This window comes from Gnatocerus cornutus, chromosome 5, assembly GCF_029298725.1.
Source record: "Gnatocerus cornutus isolate USDA-ARS CGAHR chromosome 5, icGnaCorn1.1, whole genome shotgun sequence".
Taxonomy (NCBI): Eukaryota; Metazoa; Arthropoda; class Insecta; order Coleoptera; family Tenebrionidae; genus Gnatocerus; species Gnatocerus cornutus.
In genome coordinates, this window is record NC_142237.1 from 9,029,875 (window position 1) to 9,051,584 (window position 21,710).

The window sequence follows — 21,710 nt, forward strand, 5'->3', positions numbered from 1 at the left end:
ATACTACCACATTCCTAGGCGTTGTTAATCTGGTGCAACGCTTACTTCATGGTTCGGATTAGTCATAAAGTTTCCTGACAGAAAGATGTCATCTATATTGAATACAACAACAGCCTCCAAAAGCCATGAAGGAAGTGTCCACGGGTGCTTTCCTCAGATCGAGACCATGCAAGACGTCATCACCAACTTCTTCAATCAGATCGTTGAGTACGTCATCACTGATATGATCGTCGTTGATTTGGAGGAAAAACCACCTGTGGAGATCGCCTTTGACGAGACCGTCAAAGAGTACAAAGAGTTAGAACCGGAGGATTTGCTCAACTCGCAGGTTCATTCTGCTTCTGGATCAAAAGTGACATTGACCAAACGAAGCAGTTCGAGAATGGAGAAGAACGAATCTCGGAAGAACAACATTGCGTCTAATTTAGAAGTCATCCGGGAAGCCTCCGAAAATCAGTCCGTATGTTCATTCTTCAGTCTGTTTTAACTTTTTTGTAGAAAGCGTCCACAGAGACGTCATTGCAAGATCTTCGGACGGAAGATCGGCGAAAAGTGAAGATTTATTTCACCAACGGTTGCGTGTACGAAGGGTTTGTAGCAAACAGGATAATGAATGGAGAAGGACGATACACGTGGACTGATGGCGCTGTTTACGAGGTCTCCTATCTAATCAGAAAACGATCTTCTTTATTCCTTTATTTTGGCTTTCAGGGTAACTTCAAAGACGGTTTTCCCGATGGCAAAGGGTGGATGACCCTCCCCGATCTGAGTCACTACGAAGGAGATTTCAACGGCGGGTTGTTTCATGGTAGAGGCTTTTACAACATCGTTTCAACTCCCGCATTTTACAACGGAGAATGGAAAAACGGCGAAAAACATGGTTTGTACGCTACGTTTCTTTTATTTTACTTGCTAACTTTACTCAGGTGAGGGTTGGTTCTTGTACGAGGCTGGTGACTGGTATGAAGGCAGTTGGGCCAACGACCTAAAAGACGGTTTTGGATTACGCCACTACAAAAACGGCTCTAAATACCGTGGAATGTGGGGCCGAGGACAGTACCATGGCGAAGGAATAATGATTTGGGAGAACAACGACGTAAGATTATGATTATCTTTCTTATCACTGCTCTCTCAGTATTATAAGGGTGAATGGAAAAAAGGAGTTATGCATGGAGAAGGTGACTACATTTGGAACGCTTTCTTCAACAACGTGTTTGCTTTCCCCATTCAAAATACATACACTGGTTCGTGGAGATGCGGGAAAAGATCAGGGAAAGGAATCATGCACTTTGGGGACTCCACAGGACTCAAATTAAAAGGGACATGGGATCAAGACTTTAAACATGGTCCTGGATACTTGGTTTGTGGAAATGGCAAAATCCTTGAAAGCCCTTCGTTATTTCACTACGATAAATTGGTACAAACGGAAAAATTTGGAGATTTCCACGTGTCTTCCCGTAGTCTACATCGTCTAATAGATGTAACAATCTTTTCCTCTCCGGAATATGTCAGTGTAGGACACTACGTGGAACAAATTCTAGCCCAATTAGAAGGGGTCAGTCCAGAAAAACTAAAAGTAGTGAAGTCTTTTGAAAAAAAGTGCATCAGAAACATCATAATCCAGTATTTACCACAACTAAAACAACTATACCAAGATTACGCAGTCATTGCTGCTGAAACCACCCTCGCCTACGAACCAGTAATGATCCGGTTGTTTCTCTGGCAGTTTTACAAAGACAAAGCGATTTGGAAGCGCGGAATTTCGTTAACAGACGTGGATGAAATTTTAGCTTCGAACCCAAAAAGTTGTCTGGAGACACATCACAACCCTTTCGAGCCAATATATTTCTGGCAGTTCCTAATGTCTCTGATCGGGGTTGCATTAACTACTTGTTCGTTAGAAGACATTGATGATACTTCTCAACAAGGAGTATCGGCTAGCATTGTTCTAAACTTCTTGAAAGAGATCACTTTTGTCAAAACCGCAGATCCTCGAAGTAAGTTAAAACAGAAGAATTAAGAAAGTGAGAAATAATTGCAGATTCCCTTTTGTTGACGTATTTGCATCTGGCGCCAATCAAAGCCGTCTATTCCTTTTATCAACTAATGGGGGAACCACTTACAGCATGTTCTTTTCTAAAGAAAACTTGTGTAAGGAAAAACGGAAATTTGTGTTACTCAAAACTGTTTTTCAAAGGAGGTAAACCAAGCTGTGGGTTCAATTTAGTGCCGATTGATAAATACGTGGCTTTCGTCAAGAGTAAGTCTTCCTATCTTTATAACAATAAGTTTACAAGAGTTTAGCCACACCGAGTCGGTCTTCAACCGGTATCGACATCCGCTGCTACACAAGTTTGGCTGATTTTAATCACTTGGGGCCAAAAAATATAGTTCGTTGTTTAGCCACCGCTTGTACTTTAATGGTGGAAGAAAACTTGGTCGTTAATATTGACTACAAGTTGACTTTCTTCGAGTTTTATGAGACTCTTCTTATCTGCATTTTTCTTGCTTTGGAAATTGAAGTCAAGGAAGAACAAAAACGTTTGGTCGAAGCGATGATGATGAGTAACACGCCACCGAAGAAAGGGAGAAAAAGTAGCAGCGATTCAAAGGGGAGGAGTTCAAGGGATAGTAAAAGATCGAAGAGAAATAGTAAAAAAAGTAACTAGTGAAATAAATTGTGCGCTTTTAAATTAAAGTATTTGATTTATTCAAAGATGACTTTTATAGTACCATAGAAATTGATGATTTATCAGTTCATCATTGAAGCAACTGCGGCTATAAATTTTAGCTGTCTTAAACAGTGACATATTTATAGGTCGTACTAAACGGGAAAAAAAAAACAAAACAACAATTATCAATAAAAATGTGTATTTTACGTAATGTTGGTACATTTTTTACAATAAAAGTATAAAAGCATATACTGTTTAATTTTTACGTATAAGTGGTTCGGTTTCTTTCCACAGCCACTCTTTAGCTTCAACTTCTCCTTGTTTCTCCAAAATTGGTCCAATTAAATCCCTACATTCCTGATGGTAGGCGTTAAGATATGCCAGTTCTTTATCGGTTAGGAGATCTACCACTACCATCTTTCTTTGTTTTGGGCAGAACGTGATGGTATCAAATGTGAGGAATCCGCGGTTATTAAAATTGTGCGGTGGTTTTGCTTCGACTATCTGTACGATATCTTCCAAGCGAATTCCAAACTTCCCATCCTCATAGTATCCAGGTTCGTTCGATACAAACATTCCAACTTCCAACCCAGGGTCATCGGCGATGGGGCGCCACGATATACCCATGGGTCCTTCATGAACATTCAAGTAGGAACCAATTCCATGTCCGGTACCATGCGCGTAATCCAAACCAACTTCCCAGAGAAACTCTCTTGCAAAAGAATCCAGACAGTTCCCTTTAATTTTTGATGGGAAAATCGAAGTTGCTAGTTTGATCTGGCCTTTAAGGACTCTGGTAAAACACTCTTTTTCGTAGTCAGTGGGAGTTCCAAAATGCAATGTGCGCGTCACATCAGTCGTACCATCTCTGTATTGACCACCAGAGTCGCATAAATACAACGCGTCTGTGGTAATTGGTACGTCGCTAGAGGAATCTGGTTGGTAGTGGATAATTGCACCATGAGGTCCGACAGAGCTGATGGTGTGGAAACTAGGACCCATAAAATCAGCTTGTTTCGCACGAAACTCTTCTAGTTTTGCAGCCCCCGAAACTTCTGTAATGTTTCCGTCTTTGACGTGTTTCTCCAACCAAGAAAAATAGCAACAAAGGGCGGCTCCATCTTTCAAATGAGAGTTCCGCATGCCTTGGATCTCGACTGAGTTTTTCACCGCTTTCATCAAGCAAATTGGGGTGAGTTCGGTCAAAAGTGACTTAGATGGGACAATACTAGTCAAGGCGTAACTTGCACTTTCAGAAAACCAAGCGAAGCCCTCGATTTTGGTGCTGTGTTCTTTTAAATATGGCACGATTTCATCGTACGACTTGATAACGTACTTCTCTCCTGCTTCTTTAGTCAGATGTTGTTTGACTTCATCTGTGTTTTGTTTGGAGTTTAGAAAAACAGTGAATGAATCAGTGTGAACCACAACATAAGCAAAAAATACTGGATTGTAAACTATATCTGACCCTCTTAAATTCAGAAACCATGCAACCTCATCTAGAGATGTTAATACTAAAAATTGAGCTCTCTTTTCTTTCATTTGCTGCCGTATGTCGGCCAGTTTTGAGGCAATAGTCTTTCCTGTGAAGGTTAATCCTAAAGGATGCACAGGATTTGTTGGCCTGGGATCTCTATCAGTCCATAATACATCAATTAAATTCTTAGCAACTGGAATCAGTTTATGTCCAGCTGCTTCCAGTTGGTTTTGTAAAGGCATCCACATATGGTAAGTGTAAATGTTTGGATCAACCCCAACACAGGAGCCAGGAGGAAGATTCTTTGTCAACCAACTTCCTTGAGTGGGTGTAGAAGGAATCCCTTCTTTCATCAAAGTCCAATTGGAATCCATCTGGTCCGACGCTTGGAGAAAATATCGGCCATCTGTCCACATAAGAGCCTCTTTTTCTGTTACAACAGCAGTTCCAGCAGACCCAGAAAAGCCTGAAATGAAGGCTCTAAACATATCACAATTGGCCAAGTATTCGCTGTTGTGGGCATCCATTGACGGAATGATATAAGCCTGGATACTTTCAGGAACATATTGGGGGTTGTTCATTAACCCTCTCAGTTGCTTGAGAAGGTTGGTTGTCACTTTTGGGGGCATGTTGGAAGCTAACCTTAAACTGAAAACCTGGAAAAATGTCAGATGGGGATCGTAATTCTACAACGAACTTACTTTACACAACTAAAAAGGAAAAGCCATCAGTGAATCTGCCACTAACTGGTAACCTAATATCTCTCTGACGTGTATCTGTCAAAATTGACAAGTGTGGTGACAGCGATGATTTTTTAATTCCCCTTATCTGGTGCTCTTGAATGTTATCTTTATGGTGTTTACTTGTAGTAAACAAGCGCGATAAACTTAATTCGATGGTATTTAAAGAGAATTTTTGCGGATCATTTTAAAATCTTAGTAATTTTCACGTCGTTATTTTGGTACGTGCATTTGTCAGCTGTCACTTGTCACTTCCGAGTAAATATTTTGTAGTAGGTCGGTGTGTTACTGGGGGGACTTTTTCATCAAAAAGTGTGTGATTTTGTGATTTAAAATGTGCAAGTCGCTGATATTATTCTTGTTGAACAGTATCGAGTTTCATATATGTGCTTTAAACGGTAAATCATTAAGCATGTGTGATAAAAGGACTATGTCAATAATGGATCGTCAGTGACATAACACAATCATACTTCCCCACAAAAATCACTCATATTCACAAAATCAGCAATAAAATCTAATGGCAACTTCATTAAAAAGAAACCGTTCGCGACGTCGCATTGCAGCAATAACATTTTTGTCAAATATTTCTCTGGACGGAAGTTACAGAGACACCAGATTATCGTTATTACCCCGTAATGGGGCCATCATTAAAAACTCCGTTCTGTTGGGGGCCACAGATGAGCCCCTCGCTGAAGAATCAGACGGTCCTGATGACTGTTTCAGCGATACAGATCATTCACGAGACAAAATCTCCAATTCCAAAAAGAAATTACAAAAATCAAAACATTACAACTTGGATGGACATTCTCTCAGCTCGGACTCAGAAAGCGTGATTACGCCTATCAAAACAAATCTCGTCGAGAGTGCCGCCAAAAATAGAGAGAGGTAACAGTAGATTTATGACCTTTGTCGTATTGTTTTCCTTATCACTATTTACGTCTTTTAATAAGTTGATCGTGGTGTTATCCTTTTGTCTGACCTTGGCGCTAAACAAACATGATTGCAGAAAGAAAACGCTAAATTTACAGATTTACTTCAAAATGCAAAGAAAAATTATGCAGGTTTTGGAGGTGGAGCGAACAACGGATTATGCGCTTAAGCCATTGGAAATATAAATATTGTATCAATCAATTCTCCATCATCTAATATTGATTTACGTCACGGAACAAGTTATACATGTAGCACTTCATTTCGAGTGTTATTTAACATTAAATGTAATCAGCACTTATCGATGCGTATTTGTTCTTTTGTGGCCATGCAATTTGGTAAATTTTCCGATCGTTATCATTAAGCAAGGACAGTGGTAATTCTTCCGCTGACCTAAATGTTTTCTTTGGTCTCCATTACCGATATCTCAAGTACCGAGCCAAAGAGAAAAACAATCGTGCTAAGGTCGATTAGGAATTTTTAATTAGATTTATGTAAGGTCGGACTACATTTTTTGTTTATTGTAGCGTGGGTGGCACGGCATTGCAAAAACTTCTATCTAGAAAAGTTCAATAATCTCATAACTTGCGACCTTGTTTTTTATTGCACGCCGCAGTAATTTTTGTAGTTAAGAAATATTGGATTAAATTAATGTTCAGACTTTTTTATTCTAGATATTGAAGAAAGCTAACTTTCCCTAGAAACAAATATTTTAGGTTTTTATAAATATGTCCTTAATTTATGTTACCTATAATTAAAGAATCGTCAAAACGGTTTAAACTGTTAAATAAAAGTTTTTTCGTGAAACTACAACACTGTCTGGTTACGTGATGTATAAATGCAGTCTTGCAACTATCAAAGAGCGCAGTCAAACGTGCCCAATGTTTAAATCGAACATCCAATTTCGATCTTGAACTTGAGGACATTCCTCCAACAGTGTTCTTTGCATATTCTTTATCAACCAAGTGCCTTCAAGCCTAACCAACCAAATAAATTTTAATTTTGGTAATTGTCAAAGGAAGCAATTGAAATAACACCACTAAAACCTCTTATCAAACATTTAAAACGTAAATTTGTCTTATCACAATTTTAAATGCATGGGATTTTGGGCTATATAGGGATTACGATTCTTCCAGAATCGGGGAATCTGCCTCCGAACGCAAACTCAGGCAGCCGTTCCCCAAACGAATTCCTCATCAGGGTTCGGTGGGCAGCGACTCCGATCGACACCACTATGGTAGCAGCTCGGAGAGTTTAGGTCCTCCTGTAGCTAGATGTAAGACGAGTCCAGCTCCACCTTCTATCCCTGAGACGAACTCTAATGAAATTAAGCTTTTGAAAAATACGAAAAACTACCGCTTCAAAGACGAGCGGATAGTGATGGTCACTTCGCGATACATACCATTCATGGTATGTTCGATAATACCCTACAAGAAGACGAACAGGTTTGAACATACCAACACTTCTAAATGCTGTATTAATGACTGTTTTAAAAGATTTAGGAATGAAATAAAACGAGAGTCGGGTAGAAAACGAACGATGTCTGGAACCCGACCGCTGTCTTCTTTAAACGATGGATTAGACCCGTTTGATTCGTTGGGAATTGAAAAAGGACTAGATGGCCAAGTGAATATCGTATATTTCTTGTTACGACTCTAATTATTCCCCTTTTCTAGGAGTTTTCCTACGGATACTTGCTCGTTCCCACGAAATCCGTGAAAGAGTTTCGGGAGAAGCGGTTAAATACTATTGACGACCCCACCGAAACCGGCCATGTGACATTCAACGTGTCCAAACGTCCCCATCACGTTTTTGCACGGTAATACTTCAATTAGTTATCAACCATTTCAACCATTCTTTTTCTTTGTTCATCACTTCATATTTAATTTGCAGGACAAAAGTTTTAACCTGGCAACCAGACTACAAATGGTAAACAAAATTTTTGCTTCGATTTTTAAACTATTGCACTAACAAACGTAGTTCGTTTTTATCATGTTTGCTAACAAAGTTCGTGCTTTATAGGAATTAGGAATAGAGCTGTAGTTATAAGTCGTGTGGAGAGGATCGTTAGTTAATTGAACATTGTTCAATTGTAGGTCTTTTTCGTACGATCAAGCCAACATTAGAGCCAGTTCGCACGTGATGGCGGCGAGTCCTCCCCCAGATGCCGTCGACGAGACGTCGCTTAATTCTCTTGTTTATCATCCCAATTTACTGGACGATCCGGAGTTAATCGCCGGAAAACATCGCACTTTATTGACTTTCACGTCTTATATGACGTCGGTGATCGATTACGTGAGACCTTCTGATTTAAAGAAGGAGATCAACGACAAATTCAGGGAGAAGTTCCCTCACATACAACTGACTCTCAGCAAACTGAGAAGGTAACAAATCGGACTAAATAATCCTTGCCTTGATTAATTTTTTTTTTGCAGTTTGAAACGAGAAATGCGAAAAATCGCCAAAACCGAATGTAACATTGATCTGGTGACCGTAGCTCAAGCATACGTGTACTTTGAGAAATTGATATTGCGCGGACTTGTTAATAAACCAAACAGAAAGTTGTGTGCTGGCGCAAGTTTGATATTGTCAGCCAAACTGAATGATGTCAAAGGAGACGGATTAAAAACCTTACTGGAAAAAACAGAAAACACATTCCGTTTGAACAGGAAAGAACTTGTGGCAGCTGAATTCGCTGTTTTGGTAGCATTGGAATTTGGGCTTCATATTCCAACTTGGGAGATCTTCCCACACTATCAACGATTGTTATATGAATCTTGACCGATGCTTTGCAATTTTTTTAATTTGATTGCATGCTCAAGACCTTTTTCATTTTAATAATCTTGCCATTCACTGAAAGTACAAATGATCAATCTCATGTACTTAATTTTTGACGAAACAGACTATTGATATTACTTAAGTAGGTTTAGGGTTGAACTTTTATATGAGAAACGAAAGGCGAAAGGTGGATCGCAAAAGTTGCAGATTCCACTTTTTGCACTTAAAGGTCGTAAGGCCAGGTGATATGTAAAGGTACTTGCAAGTAGATTTTTCTCTGTTTCCTTATTGGTGTGTTCCTTATTTTTTTGATATTTTTGTTAAATACTTATTTGGTTTGTTGTCTCTTTGTGAGAATATTATATAATCGTCGCTTAGTAGTGTAAAACTTCTAGTGCGCATTTTCTGTTGTGCCATCTTAATAAAATACTTATTACGCTATTACGGAATTTCAATGAAAAACCAATTCGTTGTTGATTTTTATTTTTACAAATTACTTCAAATGTCAGACTTTTTCTTTGGCACTACAAAAGGAATAGGACCTAATTAGAACGCAAAATAAAACCGGCGTTCTTAAGTAGTTGAACTTGGCCACCACTAATTCTAATTACGTCCTGAACCCCTCTCTGATTATCTAAGCGTAGGTGCAAGAAAGCATACAAAACTTAATTCCTATTGTGAATGAGAGCTTCAATTAACATAAATGAGATTTTTTGTAAAATATAATCACAGTTATGGGACGTCGTCATCACTTTAAAAAACCTAGACTAGAGTTTGTGCTCGGCAAATCAAAGCTAACACAAACAGGAATCCTCTGTGTTCTCCTCAGGGGGTGTAATTTTAAACCCGTGCTGTTCCATTGATTGTAACTCCAGTCTTGACCGATTTGACTGTACTAGTTGATATGCAATGTCACTGAACATCTCTTCAATCCCTTCTCCAGTCTTACAAGAAGTTTTGTACGTCCCTGTGATGAGATTATGACATTGCTCACTGCAAAACCCAGTTACTATAAAGTTTTATGTGTTTTCCACATTACCAAAAGGCTTCAATCTCACTATCTGTGATTTGAGGTACATCACTAAGTAGATCTGATTTGTTCCCACATAGAAAGATCTTTGCGTTCTCCGCGTAAGTAACGATGTCGAGAAGATGCTGTGATAAAATATGGAACGACGCTGGATTATCTAGCGCGAAAACCAGAACGGCAGCCTCTGCAAATTTGTAATAACTTGATGTAATAGATGCTACCCTTTCCATTCCTCCTGTATCCCATAATTGCAACTGAAATTACATGTCAACATGTTTCTTAAAGAACCAAAAGAGTACCTTCAAGTCCTTATCGTTAACTCTGTACGTTTTTGAAAAATGATCCAACCCCAATGTGGACTTTCTATCCGTCGCTGTAACAAAGGTATTGTTTGCGAATCTCCGAAAAATCGAGCTTTTTCCAACACCGTATTCACCACAAAGAATCACTTTCTGTTCGGGTATTTTTATTGTTGCCATTATTGTTAACAAAAAATCACCTGTCTTGACAAGTGACACTTCTCATTGAAGCAAATCGGATTTGGTTCGACGCTTCGCTGACTCGAACGTCGGAAAATTGAGTAATTAAATGTTTATTGAGCATAAAAAACATGTTAACACATTCCAGTGTGAATAATGTGTATTATAAAAACAGATATCGATAACGTGACCACTTGAAACGATGCAAAATGTAACAACGCAATTCGCGATAATGAGATAATCCCAATAGTTCGAATCGCGATCATTTTCGAAAAAACCATGAAACGTGCCATAGCTTCCAGTAAACCCATTAAAATGTGGATTGATGGTAAATGCTTCGAAGTTCGGCGATTTAACAAATGGGCCAAGCGATCTGCAGAAGGTTGGAGAAACGTGAGGTTATGTTGATTTGTTTATTTTGATTTTGTAGCACTACAATCAAACCCCCAGTCCGAGATTCCGTTTGAGATTAATAAGAATGAACACGGGAAACTTTTCACCAGCTTCAAATTACCATTGTAACAGTCCACAAAATGTCTATACATTCTCATCAGTATTTATTGCAGGTTTTATTGCAATAAACTATCTCAGTTCCGAGATTTTGACTTGAAAACGCTTGAAACGAACACAAATACCGTTATAGCAATACCAGAGAGTGGTAATGTGATTATAAGTGGTGAATCAGAAGCGACAATAGCGGAGGCTCGCAATGAAATCCATTCTGTCTTGAGCGCAATTAGAGACAGCACTAAAGCTCTTCAGTTCATATCGATTCCTGTACGCAACAATGAGATTACGGCAAATTTTATCAAGTTTAAGGTACTTCTCATTATCTTAATTGAATAATTTATTGTTTCCCAAAAGGATGATATCCTCAAAGGAGAAAAAATTCAAGGAATGGAAGAATCCATATTTATAAGTCCTCAAAAGTTACACCTGACAGTCGTCGTTTTCGCGCTATTAGATGACCATGAAAAATCGGAAGCCATTCAAACGTTACAAGATTATAAAAAAAAGATCCTTGAGTAAGTTAACGGATCTTCACTCCAAAATCTAATTATGTTTTTAGTCCACTTGTAGAAAAAGCAGGGCCTGTGAAAATGCAGATTTCGGGTATTGATTGCATGAACAATAATCACAAAAAAGTTAATGTACTCTTTGCTAAAGCCAAATTCGTTGAAGAAAGTGAGGAGCATTGTTTACAGAAATTTGTGAATGATATTTCAGATCATTTTTATGAAAGAGGTAGTAGCAGGATACATTGATTTCCATAATTCTATACATTTCAATTTTTCAAGGGCTCGTGCGGACATACCAAGAAAACGTAAAGTTGCACATGACCTTAATAAACACAAAATATCGCAAAGACCGAAATTCTCCAAAAAAGCAGCGGCGGTGGAGTAGAAGTGAAACTTTTGATGCGTCAACGATAATGGAGAAATACAAGGATTTTGTATTTGGGGAGTGCAGTATCAATTCTATAGAACTATCTCTGATGAGTTCTGTTGGAGATGATGGGTATTACAAACCCATATCGTTAATTAATGTAACTGGATAGATTGGCTGGGCTTGAATTTATTCTAATACCGCCCAGCTCAACCAATTTAAACTTTCATGACGTCACAATTTCACCAGTCCATTGGGTGAAATTTTTAGCAAGGCCATTCACTAATCAAGTTATGTCATATTCATAACCTAAAATCGACGATGGATTTTGAAATTCAATGTTTTGATAACAGTACAAAAACTAATATTACTAATAGTGTCCCTGTTTTAAATAAAGACTTTCTTTACAATGAGTTTTTCACAACTTACATGTTACCAAATGTTCCATGTATTATTAAAGAAGTTACAAAAAAATGGGAGGCACATCACAAATGGTTAACAAAAGACAACAAACCAAATCTTGAATATCTACACAGTCAGTATGGTAGCTGTGATGTTACAATTTACAAGTGCAATGAGAAATATTTTAATTCACAAAAAACTGAGTCTTGCAAATTTAGTCAGTTTTTAGACACTTGGGGTAGCAATAATTCAAATTATTTGAAAGACTGGCATCTGAAGAACACGTTCAAAAACGACGAGTTTTATCAAGTTCCAATTTACTTCGCCTCTGATTGGTTAAACGAGTTTTTAACCGAAAATAACGAAGATGATTATCGTTTTGTCTATATGGGGGAAAAAGGCACTTGGTACACTCATCCATTTCAATAATTCAACACTAACGTACTATTTTAGGACACCTTTTCATGCCGACGTTTTTAATTCCTTCAGTTGGTCTGCAAACGTTTGTGGATCAAAAAGATGGATTTTATTTCCACCTGGTGAAGAGGAGTTTTTGAGAGGTTCTTTCAATAATTTGCCCTATGACATCAGCGAAGTTTACAAGAGTAGGAAACATTTTGAGCTGATTCAGAACCAAAGTGAAGCTATCTTTGTTCCATCGGGATGGTACCACCAGGTCTGGAATTTGGAGGATACGATCTCAGTTAATCACAACTGGGTAAATGGATGCAATATTATGAACATGTGGAACGCCATTGAAGACAATCTTAAAAGTGTTAAGAAGGAAATTGAAGACTGCCAAGACATGGAAGACTTTACAGAGCACTGTCAAGTCATGTTGAAAGCGTCTTTTGGAACGGACTTTTTCAAGTTTTACGAGTTTTTAAAGTTCATTATTTTGAAAAGATTAGAACAACTGGAGAAGAAAGTACTGGAAACTTTATTCCATGGACATTCCTTAGGAATCAAACACGCAATGTTTGATCTGAAAGCTGCGAAATCAGTTCTAGAAAAATTAATCCAACACTCAGATGTAAAATTATTTAATCAAAAGACGCTTAACCCGACACAACTTATGGAAAAATTAGAATTTTTTTAGAAATCACAGTTTGGATTTGTTGTAACACCCAACCACTCCTTGTTCAGCGAACTTATCAATATCAGTATCTGAATATCCCAACTTGTTTAACACCATCTTTGTATGTTCTCCTATTTGAGGAGGAGCTTGTGACGAGCTGCTCTCTCCTGGTGTTCTGCTTAAAACCGGAGCTGGTTTGGGAACATCTCCCAAGAAAGATCTTCTCTGCAAATTATGGCGATGTGTTGTCGCTTCTTCAAGTGTTAAAACGGGAGCCACACATGCATCCACATTGTCAAAGATTTGGCACCATTCTTCTTGTGTTTTTTCAAGAAATTTTTTTTTGAACAACACTTTTGTTTCTTCAAAATTCGTGAATTGAGGGGCATCATCCTCACTCATTTGCAATCCTTCTAAGAGCTTCTCATAGAATTGTGGTTCAAGGGCGCCTACAGACATGAATTTGCCGTCTTTCGTCTCGTACACTTCATAGAAGTGAGCTCCCGTATCAAGCATGTTCATCCCTCGTTCGCTACCCCAAATGGGCATTTTTTGCGAACGCCGCAACCAGCTCCCCACATAGCCAACTCCTTCTACCATGTTCGAATCAATAATTTGTCCCAAACCCGATGATTGCCGCTCAAACAGGGCTAGAATAATCCCTAAGGCACATATTAAACCACCTCCAGCAAAATCCGCGGCAAAATTAACAGGGAAGATGGGCTTCTCGCCCTTTCTTCCAAAAAGGGACATCAACCCTGAGAGAGCCAAGTAATTGATATCATGCCCTGCACTCTTTGAAAACGGACCAGTCTGCCCGTAACCAGTCATTCGAGCGTAAATCAGCCTCGGGTTGTCTTTGCATAGGATTTCAGGGCCTAAACCTAATTTCTCCATTACTCCAGCTCGGAAGGGTTCGATTAGAACGTCGCTTGTTTTTGCTAGTTGTTTAACGAGATTGATACTCTCGGGATGTTTAAGATTCAAGGCTATTGATTGTTTTCCGTTGCCTAAACAATCCAGATCGGTATTACCGTTTGTCTGCAAGTACTTCTTAAGTAAAATGTGACCAGGAGACTGATTATTTACCTTGTCAACACGTAAAACGGAGGCCCCAAAATCGGATAAAATCATGCCACAAAAGGGGGCAGGGGCTAGGCCCGCAAATTCTAGAACTTTTATGCCCCGCAAAGCCATGTTTCAAGGGGATTAAAAGATACTGCTTCACTTGGTGTTATCAAGTTATCATTAGTTGAGTTGACTTTGGTCTATTGAAAAAAGTGCTTAGGTCATTGGCTTGCTGGTTACGATGTGAAGTGAATTTGCAATTATGCAATTAATAGTCATTTCTAGGTGGATTTAAGTAGTAAACAGGGTTCCAAAACGAAGGATAAAATAAAAATACGACGATACAACTTAAAAATAAAGAAAAATAGGTCAAGTGTCAACGTCAAATCCACGTGATTTGCAGCCTTTGACAGCTCAAACATCAACATAACCTCCAAACTTCTAAAATGAAACCTAAAGAGTCAACAATCAGTAAATCGGACTACATATTCAAACGCAAGAAAATAGCCCCCCAAAATATAGTCCTTCGTCTCAAAAACAGAGAAATCTTTTCATACAGAAGACCAGGTACTCATTTTCACACCGCTAGACAGTTCTACCAAAGCATTTTCCCCAATTTCACTGTGATAAACGTGGAGAAACCTCCGTGTTTTCTTCGGAAATTCAGTCCCGATGGCAAGTATTTTATCGCCTTTTCATCGGACCAAACGTCCTTAGAAGTGTACACGTACAGGGGCCCCGCTGCAGCTGCCGACTTGTTCAACAAATGTGAGAACTGTGGCGGGGACAAGAGAGCAGAAATAAGTAGTAAAATATTCGACAGAATTTTTAAGGTAATTGTTCTAACAAAATGTATCTCCTAAACCGTTTAATTTTAGTTGAAATATGTCGTACATGTTACACAGGGAACTGAAGAGCTCAATAGGGAATGTAGCCTGTTTAGTGATGATGGCAGATATGTGATAATAGGCTCTGCAGCGTTCATTCCTGAAGAAATAAGACCTCATTTCTATGAAATTTATACCAACAACGAATCTGTGACCCCCAATCCGCGGTCACCTCTTGAAAACTACACGCTACATTTGGTGGATTTGTATTTGGGCAAACTATGTGATACCAGACAATTCAAAGTTGACAAGATTTTCCTTTCTCACAATCAGGGTCTCTATTTATACAAAGACATCCTTGCAGTGCTATCTGTCCAGCACCAAGTAATCCACATTTATCAACTTCTGGACGGGATGTTTGTAAACGTTCGAAAAATCGGTCGATTTTGCTTTGAAGACGATTCGTACTTTTACGATTTAGCATATCCAAATGAGCGAGCGTTTCGCGACGTTAGTATAAATTCGTTAAAACACAGACTTTTGACGTTCTTATACAAACGAGCCGTGAGAATAAGTCAGAGGGATAACAGCCCGTTGGAGATCAGAAAGTTTTTCCATCATTTCAGTAGTTTCAATTCGTTGAAGTTGTGGAAAATGCAGCTACTGGATGAAAATCATTTACTGATTAAATATGCAAGTGAAGACGTGGTGACGCTTAAATGTACAGACGCAAACACTCAACCTTCTTTCTTTGTGGTCTACAACATGAAGGAGAGCAAAATTTTGGCCATTTATGAAAACACTTCAACAGAATTGTTGCATCTGTTTGAAAACTTCTGTGATTCTTTCAGGAATGCGAGTGTAAATAGTGAGACACAGTTTACCTGCAGCCCCTCTAACAACATTTATGCCAGGATTTTACAACAAAGGTAAATAAGACAATATGGACGACTCCAATTTAGTTTTTGATTTTAGGTTTAAACAAACTATTGTTAGCGCGAAATATGGGGGCGAAACTGAAGCCACGAAAAGACTGTTAGCTCAATTACCAATAAGTGCCCAATCTTATAGTAGCTCGCCTTATTTAGACCTGTCTTTATTTAGTTATGACGATAAATGGGTGTCTGTGATGGAGAGGCCGAAGACTTGCGGGGAATATCCCATCAGGTATAGTATGATAAAGAACTCACCATAATACGTTGTGCGACACCAAATTCAACACTTTTCACTTATTAAAAGTAAAAAATACTCATAAAACTAATCTGAATAACGCAACTTTCGCACATTTTTGACAGTTCCGTGTTCAAATTTTTTGCAGGGTCGCCAACACTTTTATTTCTAACTATACATAAAAGTAATAATTTCTTCCGTTAATTAAACTCAACTATTTTATTTTTGAAATGTGTCACACTTCTAGATGATTTTCCACTAATTTCTCTCAAAAATTTTGTAAAATTAATTATTTTTACTAGTAACAACTAGCTATTGTGTTGGCAGCCTTGTCGTCTATACAAATTTTGGCACCAAATTTTTTGCAGATTTTATGGTCGGGATTCAGGGTTCCTAAAATTCCAAATTTTCGCCGGTGGTACTCGCCTTATGTACCCCTCAGCTCGCAGACTGGTGGCCTTCACATTTCACCCAACAGACCCTTTTGCCATATCGGTGCAACGAACCAATGCGAATTATGTAGTGAATTTTCATTTACGTCACGATCCCGCTTTCGGAAACACCAATTTTTACGAAGATTGTAACTTTGTTTTGTAATTTGTGATAAAATAAATTTATTGTTGAAAAATTACATTACTCTAAACTTTAAGAGCGAGTATATTATTCAATGCTGGGACCATTTGATGGTCTTCAAATCTACGCCTTCTTGCACCATTTCCCACAGGGGGCTCATGTTTCTTAGTCGAGTTACGTGGCTGATACATTTTTTTACTGTGTAATCCACTTCTTCTATTGTAGTAAACCTCCCAAAGCCAAATCTGAAATAATTTTGATAACAATATTGTACCTACTTACTATTTTTGTACCTTATTGAGCTATGAGCCAAATCCTCGTCGGCTCCAATAGCTCTTAAGACATACGACGGTTCTAAAGACGCAGACGTGCATGCAGATCCACTAGATAATGCTACATCTTTTAGTGCCATTAAAAGTGATTCTCCTAAAATTCGGCGATAATAACATTTCAAAGCATCTGTAATTTATCTTACCTTCAACAAACGCGAAAGAAAGATTGATACACCCAGGATATGAGTGTACAGGGTCCCCATTTCGAATAACATGGGTCAAAGACCCAAAAATTTGGTCCATCAGTCTCTTACTCAACTTTTCCATCCAAGCATGGTCATAAGACATCTCTTTCTCACTTATAGCACAAGCAGCACCCATTCCCACAGCTAAGTGGGTAGGAACAGTACCACTTCTAATTCCTCTTTCTTGACCTCCACCACTTTGGATAGGTTCCACCCTCACTCTTGGTCGTCTTCTTACATATAACGCTCCCACACCTGTCAAAGTATCAAATGAATGTTGCAGACTTTTTTATATTACCTTTGGGGCCATAGATTTTATGTCCACTGATGGACATCAAATCAATATTCATTGAGTTAACATCAAGAGGAATCTTTCCAACAGCTTGAGCAGCATCTGTGTGAAAGAAAACCTTTTTTTGTTTACAAAGTTTCCCAATTTCAGCAATTGGTTGTGTAACTCCAATTTCATTATTCACTGTCATGATAGAAACAAGAGACGTCTCTGGAGTAATTGCCTTGTCTAGGTCTTCCATTGAGATAATTCCATTTGTTCCTACTGGTAGGTATGAAACTTTGTAGCCCTCACCCTCTAAAGCGCGACAAGAATCAAGTACGCACTTGTGTTCCTAAAAGAACATCACTTTAACTCTTAAAGGAAAAAACCTGATCTTACAGTTTGTGTTGTTATTATGTGTTTCTTCTTTGAAGAATAAAACCTGCCGACTCCTTTCACTGCTATATTATTGCTTTCAGTTGCTCCTGATGTAAAAATGATCTCCTTAGGATCAGCCCCTATTATACTCGCGATTTGTTCCCTCGACTTTTCGACAGCCGCCTCTGATTCCCACCCATAAGCATGTGTTCTGGAATGGGGGTTCCCGTAATAAGATGTTAGATAAGGCAACATAGCATCCAAAACTCTTGGATCCTGCAACTCCCAATTTAGCATTTTAATTTTAAAGACAACTACTCACAAGAGGTGTAGTGGATTGGGCATCCATATATAAAGGCCTTCCGACAATAACATCATCTTGAATACTGTATATTGTCTCTTAAAAATAAAAATTCAAGAATTGACATAACCTCAAAAAAAGACTTACCGATTACTGGTTGATTCGCAGCAGACAAGCTGTACTGTCGAGTTAAACCTTGGGTTTGCGATAAAAAAGTTCGTAATTTTGAATAAAATCGATACATATTTAATCTGTTTTAATGTTATCGGATGAAACTTATTCGATCATTGACATTTCGTGACGTTTGGAGGATTGCGGAAGTGACGTAGGAAGTTGACAGGAACCACGTGCTCCTCAAATATTTGTATTATAACCCGTGTTGTGTCCACATTTTAACGAAATTTATTGAGTGTACGAAAATATTAATTTTCACAAAGTTTACAACACATGTAATACGTAACCATGGTAACACGACGTAACCAAGGTAACAAACGACGTTACTACGGAGTGACGTCATGTTACTACGCAGTGACATGACGTCACTAAGGAATCGCAATACGTTACTATGAAATCGAACGGCGTTACTACGAAATCAAATGAAACTCAAGTGTTATTTATGATTATTACTTTATTACATATTTATTGAATAAAAAAATCTAGACCTAAATCTAACAGAATAATTTACACTTAATACAACATCTTAAAAATCAACATTTGTGTCAAACTCTTGGGCGCCGCTGGTGGTGACCCCGCATTTCTGATACTCGCTGACTTTCTTCTCAAAGAAATTAGTTTTACCTTCCATAGAAATAATCGTCATAAAATCAAAGGGATTCGTGGTATTGTAGATCTTCTCACAGCCTAACTCTCCCAACAAGCGATCAGCAACAAACTCAATGTACTGACACATGAGCTGGCAATTCATGCCAATCATACTGACTGGTAAAGCCTCGCTCAAAAATTCTTTTTCGATCTTGACAGCATCTTGAATAATACTCTGAATTCGCTCTTTGGAAGGTTTTTGTACCAAATGAGAAAACATCAAACAAGCAAAATCACAATGAAGACCTTCATCGCGTGAAATCAGCTCGTTAGAAAAAGTGAGACCGGGCATTAGGCCGCGTTTTTTCAACCAGAAGATGGAGGCGAAACTGCCTGAGAAAAATATGCCTTCAACGGCGGCGAAAGCGACGATTCTTTCGCCGAAAGTGGATTTTTTGCTGCTGATCCAGAGAAGGGCCCAATCCGCCTTCTTCTTAACACAGGGAAGAGTTTTGATGGCGTTGAATAAAAAGTCCTTTTCTTCAGGGTCAGAAATGTACGTCTCAATCAACAGACTGTACATCTCTGAGTGGATATTCTCAATTGCGATTTGGAAACCGTAGAAACAACGTGCTTCAGTCACTTGAACTTCTTGGCTGAAACGTTCAACGAGGTTCTCGTTTACGATACCATCGGAGGCAGCGAAGAACGCTAATACATGCGAAATGAAGTAACGTTCGTTGTCATTCAACTTGTACTTCCAGTCATCCAAGTCTTTAGATAAATCAACCTCTTCAGTGGCCCAGAAAGAAGCCTCAGCTTGCTTGTATTTAGCCCAGATATCCGGGTACTGAATCGGGAAAATCACGAAACGACGAGGGTTTTCCCGAAGAAGGGGCTCCAGCTCCGAGTCAAATTCCATGTTGTCTCCATCCTGAATTTTTGGGCCATCTTCCAAAATGTTTTTAATGATGTTAGTCTTGTTGGTTAACACATTCTTGTTGGAGTTTTCGAGAATAGACAGTGGAGCATTTTCTTTGTTAGTGAGAGACATTTTCGAGCTGGGGGGCAAAAAAAGTAAACAATAGAGAGAAACATTGCACAAGGTTGCTCGGACTTACCTGCGACAGAACAACACCAATTATAACCACAACAGGTACAACACAAGTATAAAATTCACGACAACAAAACATGAAATGGTTCTTCCTCAATTAAATCATCCCTTTTATACTGGGGCACCTGCAGGTCGCCGGTTGCAAACGAATTTAGCGGGAAAAATTTCCATTGGACATCATGGTAGGCAAACTGATAAAAGTGACATAAAGCAGTGGCGTGCACATTTGTTCTTGTCAGAAGAAAATAAATATTATCCAATTTAAAAAATATTGAAAGCTTCCAAAATTTTCAGGATGTTAAGTGAGTTATTCTTGTTTTATTGCAAGTTGATTTATATGCTCTATTGATTTTTTATTAACGTTAGAAACTAACCGATTTTGCTGCTACGTCAATGAAGTGTGAAATAATGGTAATGGAGGGAGAAAGACTGATTGGCGGATATTATATGTATAGTTAAATAACTAGAGTAAAACAGGGACGGCTTCAGTTTTTTTTTGAGATAATGATTTCATATCCATCCACATCAGCGAACAAGAAGACTTTTATACAATTTGTGAAGCAATAAAAACTGGAAGGTAGGAACTTCTGTAAGTCTAACAAGTAATAAAAAAACTTACACAATGCTGAACAGGCTAAACTTAAGCCTTAAAAAACTTTTATATTCTTATTGGAATTGTACTGTGCACCTGAAAGCATTTCCAACAAAAGCATTTATCAAACTTTTTACAGTATTATTGTGGTGTCCTACATTTATTATATTTGTTTGTGGATCTGTTTTACAATAGCGAGCAAATGATCTTGGACACAAACTCTAAAGTACCCAGCTCATACATTCAAGTACAGTCCTGCAAGAAGAGGTGTGTTTAGTTCACCAGAGGGCGCCACATGCTCACTTCCTGAACTCTAATTGGCTGCGCCATTTTAGCGCGAAATCGACATCAGTTATAAAAATAAATTTAAATATGACTTATTACCATACCAAGGCATTTTGTTTTAAATGCGTTAATAGCCATTAGTACATACCAACTACATAAAAATCAGGAAAACTCGTGTATAAAACTTAAAAGCATCCACTCTGAACTAGTGTTTTACATAATAGGAAAGTTTTATAAAACTTATTTTAATATATTATTTTCTTATTTTTTTTATTATTTTATTTTACGTTTGTTTTTTATTAGCTATTATGTTTTCTGGATTCGGAGCAATGTTAGATTAAGAATAAGCTTTCGTATTTGGGATCTGCGGGAAATTAATGAAGTTATTGAAAGCAGTTATAAAAATTTATTGGTACACAAAACACAAAAAACAAATGCTCTTAAATAAACACATCTTTTTATATTGCTGTAATAAGAATAACGGCCCTATTTCTATGATATGTTGGATAATAATATTAGCATTGTTTTTATGTACACATAAAACAGTTATAAACAGTAAGAAATTGGTCCTATTTATTTCACAATTTCTCAAGACGTAATAAAAATCTTCAAGAATCAACGTATAAGTATTCATTACAAGCATTTAACGAGACACATTCGTATTAGTCAGAATGAATGTCTGCAATTCTACGACTTCTAGTGAAATGATTGAAATTATTGCTAAAATGAGTATGTAAATTACATTTATGAATATCATTATTTCTTAATAATTGCATTCGTAAATGTACGTGTAAATTCCGTTTTCCTCATGCATAGCAGTTTTCATTGAATTTTCATTTACCTATCTAATTGGTAATCTTTAAGTGGTAAGATTTAGGAT

At 38.0% G+C, this 21,710-nt stretch overlaps 10 protein-coding genes across 13 annotated transcripts; 5 read left to right on the forward strand and 5 right to left on the reverse strand.

Moving 5' to 3' along the window:
• The first annotated feature begins 7 nt into the window (after positions 1–7).
• Positions 8–2,848, forward strand: LOC148174178 (uncharacterized). Its single transcript, XM_088037524.1, has 7 exons — positions 8–460; positions 499–657; positions 712–880; positions 927–1,096; positions 1,136–1,997; positions 2,042–2,260; positions 2,305–2,848. Exons 1-7 carry the CDS (start codon positions 86–88, stop codon positions 2,667–2,669), a joined length of 2,319 nt encoding a protein of 772 aa, XP_087893650.1. The 5' UTR covers positions 8–85; the 3' UTR covers positions 2,670–2,848.
• Positions 2,849–2,854: 6 nt separating this feature from the next.
• Positions 2,855–4,970, reverse strand: ApepP (Aminopeptidase P). Of its 2 annotated transcripts, none has more exons than XM_088037535.1 (2): positions 4,851–4,970; positions 2,855–4,797 (listed from the first exon to the last, which is right to left on the reverse strand). In XM_088037535.1, the coding sequence occupies exon 2, from the start codon at positions 4,776–4,778 to the stop codon at positions 2,928–2,930; it is 1,851 nt and encodes a 616-aa protein (XP_087893661.1). In that variant the 5' UTR covers positions 4,779–4,797; positions 4,851–4,970; the 3' UTR covers positions 2,855–2,927. The 2 variants fall into 2 exon arrangements, with proteins under 2 accessions (XP_087893661.1, XP_087893660.1); XM_088037534.1 differs by having other exon boundaries at positions 2,855–4,805; positions 4,851–4,969.
• A 94-nt stretch (positions 4,971–5,064) lies between these two features.
• On the forward strand, positions 5,065–9,036 carry LOC148174180 (CDK5 and ABL1 enzyme substrate 1). 3 transcript variants are annotated; one of them, XM_088037537.1, is made up of 7 exons: positions 5,065–5,774; positions 6,935–7,261; positions 7,313–7,442; positions 7,493–7,635; positions 7,710–7,745; positions 7,913–8,200; positions 8,252–9,036. In XM_088037537.1, exons 1-7 carry the CDS (start codon positions 5,407–5,409, stop codon positions 8,595–8,597), a joined length of 1,638 nt encoding a protein of 545 aa, XP_087893663.1. In that variant the 5' UTR covers positions 5,065–5,406; the 3' UTR covers positions 8,598–9,036. The 3 variants fall into 3 exon arrangements, with proteins under 3 accessions (XP_087893663.1, XP_087893664.1, XP_087893665.1); XM_088037538.1 differs by having other exon boundaries at positions 6,953–7,261; XM_088037539.1 differs by lacking the exon at positions 7,710–7,745.
• Positions 9,037–9,060: 24 nt separating this feature from the next.
• On the reverse strand, positions 9,061–10,154 carry RabX6 (RAS oncogene family member RabX6). The gene is made up of 3 exons (XM_088037547.1): positions 9,924–10,154; positions 9,634–9,878; positions 9,061–9,587 (listed from the first exon to the last, which is right to left on the reverse strand). The coding sequence occupies exons 1-3, from the start codon at positions 10,101–10,103 to the stop codon at positions 9,389–9,391; spliced, it is 624 nt and encodes a 207-aa protein (XP_087893673.1). The 5' UTR covers positions 10,104–10,154; the 3' UTR covers positions 9,061–9,388.
• A 228-nt stretch (positions 10,155–10,382) lies between these two features.
• Positions 10,383–11,899, forward strand: LOC148174182 (activating signal cointegrator 1 complex subunit 1-like). Its single transcript, XM_088037545.1, has 6 exons — positions 10,383–10,485; positions 10,534–10,621; positions 10,670–10,922; positions 10,968–11,128; positions 11,173–11,348; positions 11,402–11,899. Exons 1-6 carry the CDS (start codon positions 10,383–10,385, stop codon positions 11,659–11,661), a joined length of 1,041 nt encoding a protein of 346 aa, XP_087893671.1. The 3' UTR covers positions 11,662–11,899.
• JMJD4 (jumonji domain containing 4) lies at positions 11,809–12,998 on the forward strand. Its single transcript, XM_088037543.1, has 2 exons — positions 11,809–12,298; positions 12,345–12,998. The coding sequence occupies exons 1-2, from the start codon at positions 11,811–11,813 to the stop codon at positions 12,988–12,990; spliced, it is 1,134 nt and encodes a 377-aa protein (XP_087893669.1). The 5' UTR covers positions 11,809–11,810; the 3' UTR covers positions 12,991–12,998.
• On the reverse strand, positions 12,919–14,220 carry Amacr (Alpha-methylacyl-CoA racemase). The gene is made up of 2 exons (XM_088037544.1): positions 14,059–14,220; positions 12,919–14,010 (listed from the first exon to the last, which is right to left on the reverse strand). The coding sequence occupies exons 1-2, from the start codon at positions 14,164–14,166 to the stop codon at positions 12,994–12,996; spliced, it is 1,125 nt and encodes a 374-aa protein (XP_087893670.1). The 5' UTR covers positions 14,167–14,220; the 3' UTR covers positions 12,919–12,993.
• Positions 14,221–14,438: 218 nt separating this feature from the next.
• abo (de-etiolated protein 1 abo) lies at positions 14,439–16,665 on the forward strand. Its single transcript, XM_088037536.1, has 4 exons — positions 14,439–14,870; positions 14,916–15,793; positions 15,840–16,031; positions 16,403–16,665. The coding sequence occupies exons 1-4, from the start codon at positions 14,484–14,486 to the stop codon at positions 16,629–16,631; spliced, it is 1,686 nt and encodes a 561-aa protein (XP_087893662.1). The 5' UTR covers positions 14,439–14,483; the 3' UTR covers positions 16,632–16,665.
• On the reverse strand, positions 16,639–18,436 carry Nfs1 (Nfs1 cysteine desulfurase). The gene is made up of 7 exons (XM_088037542.1): positions 18,225–18,436; positions 18,099–18,175; positions 17,798–18,052; positions 17,423–17,750; positions 17,083–17,379; positions 16,901–17,033; positions 16,639–16,852 (listed from the first exon to the last, which is right to left on the reverse strand). The coding sequence occupies exons 1-7, from the start codon at positions 18,319–18,321 to the stop codon at positions 16,699–16,701; spliced, it is 1,341 nt and encodes a 446-aa protein (XP_087893668.1). The 5' UTR covers positions 18,322–18,436; the 3' UTR covers positions 16,639–16,698.
• Positions 18,437–18,687: 251 nt separating this feature from the next.
• LOC148174187 (ribonucleoside-diphosphate reductase subunit M2 B-like) lies at positions 18,688–20,177 on the reverse strand. Its single transcript, XM_088035778.1, has 2 exons — positions 19,961–20,177; positions 18,688–19,900 (listed from the first exon to the last, which is right to left on the reverse strand). The coding sequence occupies exon 2, from the start codon at positions 19,891–19,893 to the stop codon at positions 18,778–18,780; it is 1,116 nt and encodes a 371-aa protein (XP_087891904.1). The 5' UTR covers positions 19,894–19,900; positions 19,961–20,177; the 3' UTR covers positions 18,688–18,777.
• Positions 20,178–21,710: the final 1,533 nt, after the last annotated feature.

Coding starts and splice junctions, on each gene's coding strand:
- LOC148174178 (XM_088037524.1), top strand. CDS start 86: ATGTCATCTATATTGAATACAACAACAGCCTCCAAAAGCCATGAAGGA. Junction 1,998..2,041: donor CAAAACCGCAGATCCTCGAA/GTAAGTTAAAAC, acceptor AAATAATTGCAG/ATTCCCTTTTGTTGACGTAT. Junction 2,261..2,304: donor ATACGTGGCTTTCGTCAAGA/GTAAGTCTTCCT, acceptor ACAAGAGTTTAG/CCACACCGAGTCGGTCTTCA.
- ApepP (XM_088037535.1), bottom strand. CDS start 4,778: ATGCCCCCAAAAGTGACAACCAACCTTCTCAAGCAACTGAGAGGGTTA.
- LOC148174180 (XM_088037537.1), top strand. CDS start 5,407: ATGGCAACTTCATTAAAAAGAAACCGTTCGCGACGTCGCATTGCAGCA. Junction 5,775..6,934: donor GCCGCCAAAAATAGAGAGAG/GTAACAGTAGAT, acceptor TGGGCTATATAG/GGATTACGATTCTTCCAGAA. Junction 7,746..7,912: donor TGGCAACCAGACTACAAATG/GTAAACAAAATT, acceptor GTTCAATTGTAG/GTCTTTTTCGTACGATCAAG.
- RabX6 (XM_088037547.1), bottom strand. CDS start 10,103: ATGGCAACAATAAAAATACCCGAACAGAAAGTGATTCTTTGTGGTGAA. Junction 9,879..9,923: donor TTAACGATAAGGACTTGAAG/GTACTCTTTTGG, acceptor ATGTAATTTCAG/TTGCAATTATGGGATACAGG. Junction 9,588..9,633: donor AGTGAGATTGAAGCCTTTTG/GTAATGTGGAAA, acceptor TGGGTTTTGCAG/TGAGCAATGTCATAATCTCA.
- LOC148174182 (XM_088037545.1), top strand. CDS start 10,383: ATGAAACGTGCCATAGCTTCCAGTAAACCCATTAAAATGTGGATTGAT. Junction 10,486..10,533: donor GGCCAAGCGATCTGCAGAAG/GTTGGAGAAACG, acceptor TTGATTTTGTAG/CACTACAATCAAACCCCCAG. Junction 10,622..10,669: donor ACCAGCTTCAAATTACCATT/GTAACAGTCCAC, acceptor TATTTATTGCAG/GTTTTATTGCAATAAACTAT.
- JMJD4 (XM_088037543.1), top strand. CDS start 11,811: ATGGATTTTGAAATTCAATGTTTTGATAACAGTACAAAAACTAATATT. Junction 12,299..12,344: donor ATGGGGGAAAAAGGCACTTG/GTACACTCATCC, acceptor GTACTATTTTAG/GACACCTTTTCATGCCGACG.
- Amacr (XM_088037544.1), bottom strand. CDS start 14,166: ATGGCTTTGCGGGGCATAAAAGTTCTAGAATTTGCGGGCCTAGCCCCT. Junction 14,011..14,058: donor CCGTTTTACGTGTTGACAAG/GTAAATAATCAG, acceptor AAGTACTTGCAG/ACAAACGGTAATACCGATCT.
- abo (XM_088037536.1), top strand. CDS start 14,484: ATGAAACCTAAAGAGTCAACAATCAGTAAATCGGACTACATATTCAAA. Junction 14,871..14,915: donor TATTCGACAGAATTTTTAAG/GTAATTGTTCTA, acceptor GTTTAATTTTAG/TTGAAATATGTCGTACATGT. Junction 15,794..15,839: donor GCCAGGATTTTACAACAAAG/GTAAATAAGACA, acceptor TTTTGATTTTAG/GTTTAAACAAACTATTGTTA.
- Nfs1 (XM_088037542.1), bottom strand. CDS start 18,321: ATGTATCGATTTTATTCAAAATTACGAACTTTTTTATCGCAAACCCAA. Junction 18,053..18,098: donor CCCAATCCACTACACCTCTT/GTGAGTAGTTGT, acceptor TGGGAGTTGCAG/GATCCAAGAGTTTTGGATGC. Junction 17,380..17,422: donor TAAAATCTATGGCCCCAAAG/GTAATATAAAAA, acceptor ATACTTTGACAG/GTGTGGGAGCGTTATATGTA.
- LOC148174187 (XM_088035778.1), bottom strand. CDS start 19,893: ATGTCTCTCACTAACAAAGAAAATGCTCCACTGTCTATTCTCGAAAAC.